Genomic DNA, 16,565 nt, shown 5'->3' with positions numbered 1-16,565 from the left:
GCCCAAAAAGAAAGCCAGTGCAGCTAAAGAAGATCAGCAAGTGTGGGATTGGTTCAATGGAAGCTGGAAGCGGACACCATGGCTAATCAGGTCAGGCAGTAGGGAAGTGTTACATAGCTAATAGGGCCTATGACAGATGGCAGGAAGCCAGGGAGCATTGAGGGAGTGGGCAGTTGGTGCCAAGGAGACCTTGGTCAAACAGATCTCACTTAGTGTATCTAGAATGAAGAATTTAAAGGTGGAGTGTAGAAGAGCAGCAGGGTAGGGTAGTTGTTGAGACTGAACGTTGTTGAGACTGAACAGCAAGGCTTGAAGAAAAGTGCACTTCAAGGCCAGCATCAGATGTCAGGTCAACAAGGAAATGAAGAGCAGAGATGCAATAGCACCACCTACTGTTGGGAGCCCAGCACTGCAGTTAGGTAATGGTAAGGCATTTAAGAAGGGAAAAAAGAACTTGCTTTTATATAGCATCTTATCAGATCTCAGGAGGTACAAAAGGTGCTTTCCAAATAATTGGTTAATTTTGATGTATAGTCATTGTTACCTCAGCAAATGTAGCAGCCAATTTTCATGCAGCAATGGCTCACAATTATATAAATGAATGACCAAATAATCTGTTTTAGCCTTGTTGATTGAAAGAAAAACATTGAGCAGCTCGCTGGAAGAAGCTCTTATATTCACCTGATGTAGCAGAAGAGGTTCCAGTTTAACATCTCTGAAGGACAATATCCCTGATAATGCAGCGCTTTGTCAGTATTGCTTGAAACATCCCCCTTAATTTTTTATTGAAGTCTGAAATTGACTTTAATCCAGAAGCCTCTGACTTGGAGAACAGAGTGCTTACCAACTGAGCCATCACTTAAAGTTGAAAATTAAGATAACCAGGTGTTAACTCAGGCTATTATACCATAGCCATTATCCCTTTTGACAAAATTGTTGCACCAGTTATGGCATCTCACTCTCTCTCTCTTTGGGCACCATGCCCTAAAAGGCCATTGAAGACCATGGACTTCCACGTGTTGATCCACGGTTATGCTTGGCAAGGTAGAGCAGTAGTTTGCCATTGCTTTCTGCAGGTTCTGGATGACCAGGAGACTCGTCCACTTTTATTGCCTGCCATAGGTGTATCAGAAGGATTTGCAGGGTGATAACCTGCCTATTTGGCCACATTATGTGCATGCCTTCCATGGCTACCAAGTCCTGTAGTGGGGCTCGAACTTCTATAGTGGGCTTCTAGCTCAGAGGCAGGGACACCACCACTGCACCATAAAACCTCCTGACATCAAGCAGGCCAAATCATGACACATTAAATAACTGAAAATAGGAAGCGCACACAGTCACAAGGCTTCAAACATATTACTAGTAGATCTTGTGTGCCATTATTCATAATAAGCTGGATTTTGCAGTCAGTGACAAATGAATGGCAACAGTCATTCATTACACTTACACTTGCCGACAAACTTTCTATGGACTTTTGCAATAGAATGTGCATGATTAGAAAGCCATTTTCTGTAGCTGGAGATCTATGGGGGCTCTGGGACCTGTGCAAGGAGGACAAGCAACTCATTAACCAATCAGGTTGAAGAATCTTTACTGAGGCACACACACAATCTGAACCAGGAAGTAGAAGTTAAATAATGAATTCAATGCCAAATCATGTGCAGAAAGCAAATTAAAGGAGGGAGATGAAGATGGGATTAAGAAAAAGAAATGAAAGACAAAACTAAAAGTTATTTAATTTTCTAAACATCTCCAATAATGTTTAAAGTCTGAATGAGACTACACAATTGTAAAAGTTAGTTTTCAGTGTCAGAATGGTTGTTTAGGTATCTATCATATCAGGGGAGCAACTTTACCCCCTTGTGTGAAGTTCAATGCTCAGAGACTCCTAGACCTGGATTTTAGCCTGGATATAGGTCCTGTGTATGGGCATTGTTGTGAGGCTGGGTCTTCTGAATATCCTGCAGAATTTAACTACATGGCTCCTCTAAGTAGGATTCCCCAACACCAGCCGAATTGGATGAGAAGCCTGCTTTTTGAGGCCAAAGCCTAGAACAGCAGGTAGATGCATTGAGTTTTTAGAAATGAGAGAGATCTCCATCTGGGTGGGAACCTAGGGCCAGTGTGGAGGGAGTATGTGGCTTTCAGGGGTGTTCAAGGTGGTCCAGAGGGTCCCAATTTCTGGAAGGTGGGGTTTGGGAAGGGTCGGGGAAAGCAGACCACTTGCGGGCAGGGGTGAAGGGGTGGTTTACTGATTTTAGCTTGTTGGGTTGGAGGAAGCATTCCTGTACCTTCTGGCCTATAAGGAGTGTTGCAAAGGCACTTAAATAGTGGATACAGCCCCTTTCTTGAATCACTGTTATAACGTAGGAACGGAGCCTCATTACAATATTTAAATGACTACCCCACTTCTTGCGAGCAGGTTGGTTACCCGGCCCCTTTCCCCACACTATTAAAACCGATAATAAGCAGGTTGAAGACAGCTTTGATTCTTGTTCCAAATTTCTTGCATTTGACTTCTGATCCAATCCCAACCCATCCACTTTTGGAAGTTAAGATTCAGTCCCTAAATCAGGAGTGCCTGCTTTCCTGTTTCATTCAAGACCCAGCATAACACTGATGGCTGGTCTGCCGATTGAGACGAGAGATACTGGCCTCCCAGTAGATGGAGTTAGCCTCATCAGGGATCCTGCGCTAGTAGCCTGGATACTTGAAGAAAAACAATATTTTTTAAAAGAAATATCTTGATTAGCACTCTTAACGCAGGGAACCAAGGGGGATATGGCTGAAGTGAGGGGGCTTGTGGTTTGTGCAATCACACCATTTCAATGGCAGATGTCTAGCAAATCTTCTAGCTGTATTGGCCACATGGTCACTAGACATGTGCTTGCAGTGGCATTAGCACCCACTTGCTGCTGTCAATTAGCGGTTCTCCCCCTGACCCTGCAAAGTTTGATTGGATCAGTGCTGGTGAGCATAGCAGGCACAATACCAGCATAGGATAGGCTGTCAAGAATTTTCAGAGCCACTGAGGTTGTGTTTTTAAGCAATTCTTATGTTATGTTATGTGATACAAAAAAGCGGGGAAGGCTGTGGGGCACAATGGAATCAGGGGCTATGGGTCATGAAGTAATTGAGGTTTCATCAAGTGCCCCAACTTGGGAACCGAAACACTTTTTCAATTTAATGACATTGTTAATGCTTGGCCTGAAACTATGGGCAGGATTTTTCCCTTGGTGGGAGTGCTCGGTGGGGGCGGTCGGGAAGCCGCCCGCTGCCTGCGATCGGCTGTGCACCACTATTTCACACGAGCGGGCCAATTAAGGCCCGCCCAGCTTGGAACGCGAGCAGCAGGGCTCAGCACTGCCTGGGTTTGAGGGGGGGTGGGGGTGCAGAGGAGGATGAGCGGGCCTGGCACGTAGTTCGTGCATGCGCGAGAAAGAGCGCTTCAATCTCCCTGAGGCAGCTCCATGCTTCAGGGAGATGATGCGCTGTGTAAAAAAAAATAAAGGAAATAAAATTGTCATAAAACATGTCCCCTCATGTGACTCTGTCACATGAGCTTAGACATGTTTTTAATTAAAAAATAAAGTTTTTATTTAATGTTTATTTGCTTTAGGAAACCTCATCCCGCCCATGGATGAGGTTTCCTAAAAAATGTAAAGGCCTCTTGGCCTTTTCGCCTGCCGTTAGGTGGGACGGGCAGCGTAAATTTGAATTTAATTAGATTGTTATTGGCCTTAATAGGCCTTTTAATTATTGGCAGGTGCGCAGCCAACTCCAGCGTGCGCCCACCGAGCGAAATATCACGAGACTGCGCAATGATGTTGGCTTGCCCAACATCATCGCGTGTCATTTTACGGTCAGGCGTGTCAGGTGTGCACTCGCGCGCTGAGCGTAATATTCTGCCCTATGATAGGGGCAGGCTCTGTAACACATGGGGCCCCAGAAAATCTCGGTTGAACGCAAATAAGAATGATCCTTTTTTTTGTCCTTTTTATTGAGCCACTATAATGCCAATTTCCTAAGGGCTGAAAAGAGGAGCATCCATCCTAAGCTATATAATTGCACAGATGCAAAAAGAAATACAGTAAGATCCTGATGGTACCCATACTTATAACACAACAGAGTAAATTAGTTAATAAAAATTAAAGATATTTTCTTCAGAGCACATTTCTTACAAAGAATCCACCAAATTGCAAGTTTTATGGAGGAAACAGAATTACCTACGGCTAATTTTAGATTATTTTTCTCATACAAACTCTGATGCTGAACATTTTTGTCTCCATTTTATTACAGAATCTAGAAAAATAATTGCCAAATAAAATGTCTGAGAAGGAAGTCAAAACGAATGGCTTAATTTCAGAAATTGAGATTAAAGCCAAAATAAATCTAGAGGAAAGAGTTTCTCAGCAGACAATTCTTAAGGGACTCCAGAAAGCTGCACCAAATGCTCAGAAATACCCAAAGATCGGAGCTTTTATTATTCCTGGACCAGATGCACGTCTTGATTGCAATCAACAATTAGAAAGGAAAAAGCATCAAAATCTTATTGGACAGCTAAAGGCTGCTGAATCGCACAACAAGATACAGCGCATGAGATTACGTTACCAAAAAATGAGAGTAAGTTAGGTTTCAAACATTTCTTGTAACCATGCAATTGAATAATAATTTTTGATCTTATGTTATGATGGTTACAATTACTGAAAAACAGCAGGATTATCTCACATTATCTTCAATCAATTCTTGGGCAGCACGCACAGGGAATTGCAACAGATATCAAGATGAAAATCAATACAATTTAATTGATGAAAAATTATGTGTTGTTAAAGTTCTAATTTTGACATATAAGGGAAAAAAACTCTAGCCCCTAAAAACGAGTGTAGGTATCATGATGCACGACTAACCTGTACTCATTGCTTCGTACAGTCTGCTAATTTGCATGGTTTCTGCATGTATGGCTCTTAAAGACATGGTGCACTCTAGGTGGAGCAGAGTCGAGGAGAATCTGAGCAGGAAGAAAAGGGCATTATGTTACAGCAAGGGAAAGAGTGTGCTCCAAAGTTCTCTGATGCTGAACTGGATGCCTTAGTGGAGGAGGTGGACAGGAGGAGAGAAGTTCCCTATCCATATGGGGCCAGGAGGCCTCAAGATTGTACACAGGCAGTGGACCAGTTAGCTATGGTGGTCAATGCCAGCAGTCAAGCCCCAAGGACCTGGAAGTAGTGCTGCAAGTGGTTCAATGACCTTATGCAAATGGTCAGGGTCAGTTAATTTATTTTCAAATACCATATCCACCGACTAAACCACCAGCCTCACAAACTGCTCAATGCACAACATCCTTATCACTCACCTACCAACAACCTCTATCAATTATGACTCATTCCTCACATTCATAGCTTTTGTTCACCCTCACACGCTTAGCACGGCTGCAAGCCTCATAGCCACATCTCACAGCTTGTATGTGCTGCCAGTTATTCAACCATGACAGGCACATCATCCAAATAGATTGCATCACGCTCAATGACAGACTTCTCTCTCTCCCACAGTTCAAGCTGACGCATAACCAGCAACTGTAGAAGCTAACCAGCATGGAACAAAAACAGCTGCATATCTTCACCCTAATAGAGGAGATTTTGGTCATCATCATTGGAGTGGCCATCGCTGAGGCTGTCGCCATCTGTTGGGATTAAACCAGTGAAGATGATAGCATTCTCATGTCTGTTCCTTCTCCTTATAGCCACCTCCCCGTCATCCCATAAACACTTCTGATTTAGAAGCTGCAAAGGGTGGAAGCATGAAGCTCTTCTTGCTTTCACCCAGCCTTCCTCTCATACCCACCCTTTTGCCTTTCTCTTTGCAAATACCCAAGAACTTCAACCTGGCCAGACAATGATGGAAAAGCAAGAGATGGAATTGCAGGGAAACAGTGATGAAAAAGAAACTGACTCAATTTCACACTCGCGGCCACAAGTTCAGACACTGCAGCTGTATCTAATTACACCACATGCTGTTGTGGTGAGACATCAGGCAGGAGTGGCCTATAGCAGGGCAGGGAACAAGAGTAGTGCAAGTCTTCGCTTGCCGAAGGGTAAGGTGACACAGAGGTTCTGCTGCAGAGGACTCAGATGAGCAATTCACTGAGGCAGCTTACAAAGAATGCTGATGGTTGTGCACAATGACATTCTTGGTGCATTCAGGTCTGACAGAAAGCCTGTGTCAAGGACTGTGTAGGAGTCTGGCACCAACCTGGCATAGGACATTGCACAGAGCTTGGAATTCATCCTTTCTAGCGTGGTAACCATCATTGCTAGAGTATGGTAATGGAGATGCAGTGTGTGATGACCAATGCCTCAGCTTTCATTTCAGTACAAGCAGAAGTCATCCAAAGTCTGGGCGCTGCATTGGAAACTTAGACTTCTGTAATGCAAGATCAGCTCTCTACCATGCGAGATCAGACTCTTGCCAGCACACTTGCAGATACCAGTGTTTTCAGCAGCTTGCAGGGTGTCAGCAGTCCTCCAACAGATTACTAGAAATTATTAATGTACCATCCCAAGGCATGATCCTGCTGTCCTCTCCCAGGATGACAGCATTCGTCCTCCTGCTCCTGCCAGCCAGCCTAGACTGATGCAGTCCACAGCTGGGGCCTTCTAGGCCCAGAGCTGCTTCAGGCTGTCCTCCAAGGTTACATCTGATGCATCCCACTCTTAAAGCCAGCAATCTTCCACCAGCCATTCTGCAGTCATTGTGGTAGCACTGCATAAGAGCACTAGGACAGGTAAAGGCACATGGAAAACATACACTAAGAGAATGCACAAGGCTGATTGGTTGATTGTCTGGCATATTGGATGATTTGATTGGTAAAGTTGGTTTGGAATGTTAATTTTGTGTTGCCTTTTATTTTTGCCTTGCAGCCAAATGACACTGTGATAATCATTAACAAAGCCAAGGTAACTGTGGGAACTGTTAGTGAATAGGAAATTGAAATTTACTGGTATTGCAATCAAATGAATCACTCAGACAGCCCAGCCAGAAAGGGGCTGCCTAGATTGCCTCCTCCCTTCCTGCTCCTCTTACTGCTCCTCATGTAGCAAGTGGCATGGGTTGGTCCCTCATGATGATGAGGTTTTGCAGCATGCAGCAGCCCACCACAATTCTTGACACATTCCTCCAGAGCAGTCCTTGCAGCAGAAACATTGTTCAAACATGGCAGCATGGCTTTCATTATATGCAAGCTGCATGTGTGTGTGGGTTGTGCACCAAAATCACGAGCCATATCATCAAAGGAGAGTCCTAGTTGCCCTGTAGCTACCCCCTGGGTTGTCGTGATGGCTTAAATGCAATTGGCACTACAGGCTGCCACAGTATGAAGGTGCCATGACTGCTGCCAGGATACTGCGCATTGACCTGGATGGTTCTCTGCATATGGTCACACACCAGCTGGATGTTGAGTGACTTTTCAGTTGCGGTACATCTCAGACTTGACATGCAGCCCGCTCAAAACAATGTGTGCAGTTAATGGCACTTTGCAACATGGATAAGCCTGCAATCCTCACAAAGCTGCACCTGCTGCTCTCTGGCAAGAGAGAATGAAATGTAGTCAGCTCTCTTGAATTGTAGGACCTCAGTGACCTCTCTTATGCAACTCTGGACGGCAAACTTGGAGATGTTGCAAATATCGTCTGCTCCAGTCTGGGAGGAGTTCAGTGCATAAGTGTTCATGGCCATGGTCGCCTTCAGAGGCTCTGGCAATATTGCTGTCGTCCTACTGTGAGGCTGCAGTTGTTGCAGCAGGTGGCAGACTTCAATGAGGACGCCCTTAATGAAGTACAGATTGTTTTGCATCATGTCATACTGTCCAAGCTAAATTGTGCCTCCAATTCATTCAATTTGTTCCTTATACTTTATTTGTCTATCAAATGTTTATTTGGGTCAAACACTTTTATCTATCCTTCTGCTATAATGTTTTGCCCATTTTCATTTTTAAGTAATTAGTAAAAGAAATAAGAGTGATATAAGGGAATACTTTTTCACACAGCGAATGGTGAGGGTTGGAATGCACTGTCTGAGAGCATGGTGGAGGCAGGTTCAATTGAAGTATTCAAAAGGGAATTAGACTGTTAACTGAAAAGGAAGAATGTGCAGGGTTACGGTGAGAAGGCTGGGGGGTGGTGGCGGTGTGTGCGTGTGTGTGTGCGTGTCTGTGTGCCTGCGTGTCTTGCTCATGCAGAGAACTAGTGCAGACACAATGGGCCAAATGGCCTCTTTCTGCGCTGTAACAAACATCGTTTAGTTTTTCCTGTGACTAATGGCGTCCTGAAAGGATGTGTGTTGGGGCCTCAACTATTCACCATTTTTATTAACAACTTAGCTATTGGAATAGGAGGCCACATATCTAAATTTACTGACAATACAAAGGTGGCTTCAGAAGTAGTGTAGATAGAAGCATAAAATTGCAAAGAGATAGTGATAGATCAAGTGAGTGGACAAAACTGGTGCAGGGAGAGTGACTGCCCATGACATCAAAATAGCACTTAATGGAGTGTGGCGTTATGGACCCCTATTAAAATTGAATACGATAAATATAGATTGGGAAAATACTCCACTGACTGGAGTCATACATAGCACAAAGGAAGATGGTTGTGGTTGTTGGAAGTCAATCATCTCAGCCCCAGGGCATCACTCCAGGGGTTCCTCAGGACAGTATCCTAGACCCAACCGTCTACAGCTGCTTCATCAATGACCTTCCTTTCATTATAAGACCAGAAGTGGGGATACTCACTGATGATCACACAGTGTTCAGTTCTATTCACAATCTTCAAGTAATAAAGTAGCCTGTGGCTCCAAGCAGCAAGACCTGGACATCATTTAGTTTTGGACTGATGTGTGACGCGAATGTTACCTGCCCCTTAATTGCCAGGCAAGGGCCATTTACAAAAAGGGAGAGCCAAGCCTTTTCCCATTGACATTCAATGACACTACCATCGATGAATCCCCCACCGCTGACAGCCTAGGGGTTACCATTGTCCAGAAACTTAACTGGACCAGCCACATAGATATTATGGAACAAGAGCAGGTCAGGAGTTGGGAATTCTGCAGCAAGTTTCTCACCAGACTCACCAAAGTCTGCCCACCATCTACAAGGCACAAATCAGGTGTGTGATGGAATACTTCCCTGTTATCTGCATGAATGCAGCTTCAACAGCATTCAAGAAATCCACTGCATGCAGGAAAAAACAGCCTACTTAATTAGCACTCATTCCATCATCCTTCACCACCCTTCCTTCATCATTGGCACAACATGGCTACGTTGTGTACCATCTACAAGTTGCACCATCTACAAGCTGCACTACAACAACTCATCAAGACTTCACCAACAGCACCTTCCAAAACCGCAACCCCTATCACCCATAGATGGTAAAAACTCTTGAGGCGCGTATTAATGGTCATTTAGAATGGCCAGTCACTGTTGATTTGTTATGGGAAGGTCATGTCTAACTAACTTGATTGAATTTTTTGAGGCGGTAACAAAGAGGGTTGATAAGGAAACAGATTTCATGTAGTCTACATGAATTTTATCAAGGACTTGCTTGGCAGACTGGTCAGAAAATCAAGAGCCCATGGGATCCAAGTGCAAGTGGCAAGTTGAATCCAAACTGGCTTAATGGCAGGAAGCATAAGGTAATGGCCAATGGTGCTTTTGTAATAGGAATGCTGTTTGCAGTGGGATTCTGCTGGGCTCAGTACTAGGTCCCTTGTTTCTCAAGGCATTCATCAATAATTTAGACTTAAATGATTAATAAAATTGCAAATTATACAAAAATTGGCCATGTGGTTATTAGTGAGGAGAGTTGTTGACTGCAACAAGATATAAATGGACTAGTTAGGTGGGGAGAAAAGTGTCAAATGGAATTTAGTCTGGACACTATGTGCTAATGCATTTGGGGAAGGCAACAGGGCAAGGGAATACACAATATATGGTGGGATTTTTAGAAGTCTAGGGGAGAAGAGGGACTTTGAAGTGCATGCCACAGATCCCTGAAGGTAGCAGAACAGCTAAATGAGGTGGTTCAGAAAGCATATGATATACTTTCTTTTACTAGCTGAGGCATAGAATGTAAGAATGAGGACATTATGCTAGAACTGTATAAAACACTATTTAGGCCACAGCAAGAGTACTGGTCACCACATTATAGGCAGGTTATGATCAAATAAAAGAGGGCACAGAGGAGATTTATAAGGCTGTTGCTGGGAATGTAGAATTTTGGCTAGGAGGAAAGACTGGATTATTTTCTTTGAAACAGAGGAGGTTGAAGTGTAATTGAAATGTATAAAATTATGAGAGGCCTAAATAGAGTGGATAAGGAGGACCTATTTAACTTAGCAAAGAGGTCAATAACCAGGAGGCACAGAGTTTAAGTAATTGGTAGAAAGAATAAAGGGGAGTTGAAAGGTCTGGAACTCACTGCCTGACTGGATGGTAGAGGCAGACCCCATCATCTCATTTAAAAAGTAGTCATGCACTCGAAATGCCCTAATTTACAAAGCTAGAAACAAGAGCTGGAAAGTAGGGGTAGGTTGGATAACTTTTTTTTGACCAGCACAGAAGTGATGAGCTGAATTACCTTCTTCTGTGCCGTAAGTTTCTAGGTTTTTGATTTCTAATAATAATGATGCACATTTCACACAATATTTAAGTCTGTATCTTCAGTTTGTTACTAAATATCACTAATTTATTTTTCTACACATTAATTCCAAAAAACACACCATATCCTGTGCGTATTTTCAGAATACATGTAAACTTTTCTAGTACACTCGCAACAGCTTGCAGTTTATCTCTACAGTGCTAATTTTACCAAATTGCGCTCCATGGTGGTTAGTACATCATATGTAAAATTAACTCTTGCCTCTTATTTTACCCTAACAACTTATGAAATAAGATTGATATACCTTGATAAGACAGTAACACTTGTGTTTTCTTTTGTTAGGCTGAAGAAATAAATCATTTAATATCATCACAGTCAACGGCCAGAAAGGCTATCCGACTAGAAGCCCTTCTTCCACCATGGCATGAAAAAATTAATCTCAAAGATACATTGGAGAAACTGGAGGTAAGCTCCTGCACAAATAAACTCAGCGAGTGAGAGGCAATCAGAGAATCGGAGTCCTTCCAGAATGGAAGGAGATGAAGCCTATGATTCAAGTAAGGAAGAAAGAGTGTTCATCTATTTTGAAGCACCCTCACTCCAACGTCTTAAAAATGCCCTCATCAGCAGGACACCATCGTGGAGCAGGAGACCAGGCCCACCACCACTTGCCCCACTCCGCACTCTAATCTGCCACCAGGAGGCCACTCCAGGCCTGATGCCTCCAGTTGGCCTCTGACAATACACTTTAAGTGACCGTTTAACCCACTTAATTGGCTACCTGGCAGTGCACAAATTTTTGCACCCACCCACCGCTATGCTAGCTTCATTAGAGGTGCCAAAATCCTCTCATAATGCCTATGAATGTTAATTATTAGAACTTCCAGAGAAGGCATTTGATAAAGTCCCTCATAAGGGACTGTTGGCTAATTTTGAAGACCATGGAATTAAGGGCATACGACTGACCTGGTTAGGAAATTGGCTGAGCAGGAGGAGACAGTGGGCGCGATTGTCCACACCCGCCCACTGCCACGATCTTCCGGTCCCGCTGCAAGTCAATGGACTTCTGGCTGAGGCGCCGCCTTGCCCGCGGCGAGTCCCGCCCGCAACGGGGCCGGAAAATCCCAGCCAGTGTGTATAGATAGTGGGCAGGTACTCCAATTGACAGGATGTGACTTGGTATGCTGCATAGATCTCTTTGGGGCCTCAACTGTTTGCCATATTTATTAATAACCTAGATGATGGAATAGAACACCACATTTCTAAATTTGCTGATGACGTAAAGAAATATGGCTTTGTAAGCAATGTAGATGGCAGGATAACAAAACAGTATTGATAGATTAAGTGAATGGCAAGACTCTGGCAAACGGATTTCAATGTAGGTAGATGTGATATCATCCACTTTATAACTAAAGTGAATAGAACAGTGTCCTTTCTAAATTGTGAAAAGTAATAAACAGTGAAGCCCAAAGAGACTTGGGGGTTCAGATATAGAGATCATTAAAATATCATAAACAGGTAGAGGAAATAATTAAAAAGGCTAATGCTGGCCTTTATATCTAGAGGACTAGAATACAAGCTTCAGTTATGCAAAGCCCTGTTTAAACCACACCTAGTGTACTGTGAGCAGTTCTGGGTACCTTAAGAAGGATATATTGGCTTTAGATGGAATGCGATATAGATTTACCAGGGTAAGATATGGGCTCCAAGTGTTGAATTATGAAGAGAAATTACACAAGCTAGGGTTGCATCCCCTGGAATTTAGAAGGTCAAGGGATGATTTGATTGAAGTTTACAAGATACTAAGGAGAAGAGATGTGGTCAATAGAGAAAAACAATTTCCACTGGTTGGAGAGTCAATAGCTAGACGGCACAGTTTTAAAAAAATATACCCAGAACTTCCAAGAATAGAATTAGGATTTCTACACACACAGGCTGGTAGAAGTTTGGAATTCTCTTCCAGAAAGCGTAATGGATGCCAGCTCAATTGTTCATTTAAATCTGACATTGATAGATTTTGTTAACCAAAGGTATGAAGGGATATTGGAACAAAGGCAGCTATATGGAGTTAGGTCACAGGTCTCAATGAATGGCAGACTCAAGGGGCTAAATGGCCTACTCCTATTCCTATGTTCTTAACCTGTTAAGGTGAGCAATTTCAGGGCCATTATTCTTTGAGAGAGGAAATATTTCATTCTCATTGACCGAGGGAAAGCAATTGAAATGCCTCCCTTTCCCCTGAGATGATTAACTTTATCCAGATGTGAGCTACCCCACCAAAGTCTGTGCAGGATTCTCACAGAAAATGAGGTGCATTGGTAATGCAGTGCTATGGAACCATTCACAGGGCCCTTCAAGAAATCTTCCAATTTCCAATATGTCTTGCCTGCCCTGACTTTGCCTTCCTCTGAGATGTGCTTGATTATTATTCCCCAGAACCTGCCATTCAGTGGCCTGAGAGGCGTGGGGGCTGGTGTGGTGTGGTAGCACGAGTTGTCCTGTAGGGAGGGGGGAGATTTGTTGACCGGTGTAGGGGTGTGAAGACCCACCCTTTTTCAGGCTGTGGTTGTGGCAGCAATTGGGCCTCAGAGAACACAAAATTAAGCCATGCCCAGTGACAAAAAACCAAACGTCTAAAGGGGCCTCACAGCTGTCAAAGCTCAGTCCGAGCCCCACGCCGTTGAAGCTTTGGAGCTTGCGATCTTATAATCTCACACACGACCCCACTGCAGGCCGCAACCCACAGTTTGGGAATCCCTGGCCAATGGCTTTGACTCACTGAGCAACAACGCAGGCAAGCCATTCATTTGCATTGTTCTTAAAAATAGACCAAATCACCATTTGGTACAGTGAAACAAGGCATCAGACTCAACCACAAAAATTGTACCCCGACTAAACACATGAAAAAGCACAGTGCCTTATGCCATACAACTTATTCCCCCTCCCCCTTATATGAAAATTCTAGTTTAATGCTATATTTTGAGAATTTTGAGCCATCAATACACTACTGTGAGGAATGGATTAAGATTGTCTATTCCCATTTCAACTGAGAGAAGTGTTTTATCTCATCTGTCTGGATATCATTGATGAAAGGACAGTGTATCCTCATCCTTCATTTTCTTTTGTAATGTGTGTTTATCTATTACTTATATGTACTTATCACCCTTAGAACTGCATAATCCTTTTTCACAATGTTTTTGACAACCTTTTCTATGTATGTTATTGTTTTACAGAGAAAAAGAGTGGAAGAAATCATGAACGATGAAGCAGGACTGACAATAAATCGAATTATGTAATAGGCAATGTGTCATAACATTTGTACCAGTTGATAGAGCATCAATTTTAGGAGCATCACTTGTAACATTATATATCAACAAAGTTCAAAATCAGTCGAAACCCAGTATTATGAAGTTTTAATTGGATTTAGTTAATTTCAGCATGCAACTTTGTATGTTATATACCAACCAACTAAAGCAACCAAAAATTGGTCTCTTTTGAAGATGTGGTGGAATTATCTTTGTGAGCTAACAGTTTTCATTCAACTCCATTTCTTTCTATTCTTAATCTGGAATAAAGTTTGCATATGATTTATTTTAAAATAGTCTTGTTTGGGGCCCCATGGAGAAGGAAGAAAGTTGGTAAACTTGTTTTAATTTTTCATTCTAATTTTGAGTCCCTCTAATGACAAGATATTATTAATTAAAAATCTGTGCCTCTTATATTGAAATATGTCTAATGGAAAAATTACTGTATTTAAAATTATACAAGTATTCATAACAACCACCTTACTACATTGATATGAAATTCTTCTATCCACTCTTTTAGTAAATGAGATGAATGTTGCCATTAAAGCAGCAGACTTGCATACAAATTTGTTACTAATATTGCAGTGCAATTTCAAGGCATTAAAGTTTTGAAAGTGAAGATTTATTTGTTATTGTGTTTATCATGTATTGTGTTTATGAGGTATTGTGTTTATTTATCCAACAGACTGTTTGCTTTCAAGTGTTGAACATAGTTGCAGAGGAGAAGTAATTAGGGACATATTTAGGGGGAAAATTTTAAAGAGAATAGTCATGATGGTTCACATACAAGCCAGTGCAGTATTTGCACTGTAGTACAGTATATAGGCCTGGGCTAGAATTTTATTTTCAATGGTAAAGTCACCTTCAGGTTTTTGAAGCTCTGGCTTCACTAAAGTTGATTCGCTAAACTGCAGGATGTACTGACATAGCTCCAGATTCGGTAAAGATAATTGGACCACAGTTTCTGTCAAGAAGCTAAGCCTAGGAGGAGGATTTATGGTCTTTAATATCTTCACAAGGACAGAAAGGGTGAATATACCTCTGCTTTTTTCACTTTTTTCAATTGCACCTCACAACTCTCTTGTCACCCCCATCTCCACCATACTCAACAGTTTCCATCTCTCAATCCATATGGATAATAATCTATCTTCCAGATGTTAATAATTAATTCTGTGTAAATTAATTGCTTGTTTGTTCAGTTCAAAGACTTGTTTAGTTCAAAGATTTGGAGTGAAAGGTAAGTTGTTTTCCCAAATACTTTGCAGCAATGTCATAAACTTGTTATTCCAAATCTTTCCTTCATTCTTCTCCTTTCAGCTTCTTCCATTTTATTTGGGGCCGCCACATTGCTGGGTGATCACCCTGCTCTATCTTCTCCTGTCATTCACCCATTCCTCTTCCAATCCCACTGCATTTCAGTTTCTCACCACCTCATCTTTCCACCTGGTCTTAGGCCTTTCTCTTCTACTTCTTCCTGGCAGTCCCATGTCCATCATTCACTTCACCACACTTCCTCTCTCTCCGCAACAGATGACCATACCATTTTAATCTCTTCATGTCTACTTTCTTCAATGCTCCCACAATTAGTCCTGACCCACTGTTGTGCTGGTTCCTGATTTTTGTCCTTCATTGTAACTCCACAACTCTCCACTTCTGCATCTCGTTAGTATCCAGTCATTGTTCCTCTCTTCTTGATGTTGCCCAAGATTTTGCACTATATAATGAGGCTGGTCTCACAACTGTCTTTCAGCGATACTTTTCTTTCACATAACACTCCACTGCACTTCTTCCAATTACTCCAATCAGATCTAATCTAATGCTTAATTTCAATTTCCACACTTCCACCTTCTGCCACCATTGACCTCAGGTCCTTGAAACTACTCACTTTCTCTAAGCCTTTACCCATAATCTTTACACCTTCACTCTGATCCTCTTCCATAGCCTCAGACTGACATGCCATAAATTGGTCTTTTGTCTACTGATCTTTACGCCCCTGTCTTCCAGAGCTTTTTGTCAGTTCTCCAGATACTCAGTCATGTTCTCATTATCCCCACCACATAGCTCATTTGCTCAATTAGAACTGACAATCAGGAAGAGGAAAGTGCTGATCCTTGGTGCAATCCAACATTGGCTTCAAAACTCTTTCTCCCCCACACTGCCTCTTATTCTTGTCTGACACTCCTTGTATATGTCTTGTATTGGTCTTATGTCTTTCTCATTGACTCCACAAATTCTAGCACATATCCAGACTTCCTCCTTAGGTACCCAGTCATAAGACTTTTTTTAGGGACGGGAGAGAGCTGTGGGATAATATTTCCCTTTTTCCCAGCTCTCACCTGACTGCAACAAGATGTATTTTTGAGGCGTGTTTTAATCCTCTTGAGTGCTGTGACTTTTAAGAACGGACACAAAGCAAGTTTTTTTTGTAAGTTTAAATCAAAAGAAAGGATAAACATTTAATTCCATGACACCCAAAATGTAATGTAGCCACTCCTCTAAAGATGTAACATGCATTTAAATTACTTATAGTCCAAAAAGTCTATTTCTCCAAGAAGGTCGTCAGAAACATTGCAAGCCTGAAAATTATCTTTACAGTTCGTTGAAGGAACAA

At 42.3% G+C, this 16,565-nt stretch overlaps 1 protein-coding gene across 3 annotated transcripts in view; it reads left to right on the top strand.

Annotated features, from left to right (window-relative positions):
* Positions 1–14,586, top strand: part of LOC144689163 (protein LKAAEAR1-like) — a 29,621-nt gene extending 15,035 nt beyond the window's left edge. For 2 of the 3 annotated variants that reach the window (XM_078556288.1, XM_078556289.1), the window contains exons 2-4: positions 4,300–4,623; positions 10,992–11,114; positions 13,883–14,586. In XM_078556288.1, the coding sequence (XP_078412414.1) occupies positions 4,327–4,623; positions 10,992–11,114; positions 13,883–13,945 (483 nt within the window). In that variant the 5' untranslated portion in view covers positions 4,300–4,326 and the 3' untranslated portion in view covers positions 13,946–14,586. Of the gene's footprint in view, positions 1–4,299; positions 4,624–10,991; positions 11,207–13,882 lie in introns of all 3 variants that reach the window. The other variant, XR_013578580.1, reaches the window with a different exon arrangement.
* Positions 14,587–16,565: the final 1,979 nt, after the last annotated feature.

The sequence above is a fragment of the Cetorhinus maximus genome, chromosome 13 (genome assembly GCF_964194155.1).
Source record: "Cetorhinus maximus chromosome 13, sCetMax3.hap1.1, whole genome shotgun sequence".
Classification (NCBI taxonomy): Eukaryota; Metazoa; Chordata; class Chondrichthyes; order Lamniformes; family Cetorhinidae; genus Cetorhinus; species Cetorhinus maximus.
This window is presented reverse-complemented; position numbering and strand designations above follow the sequence as displayed.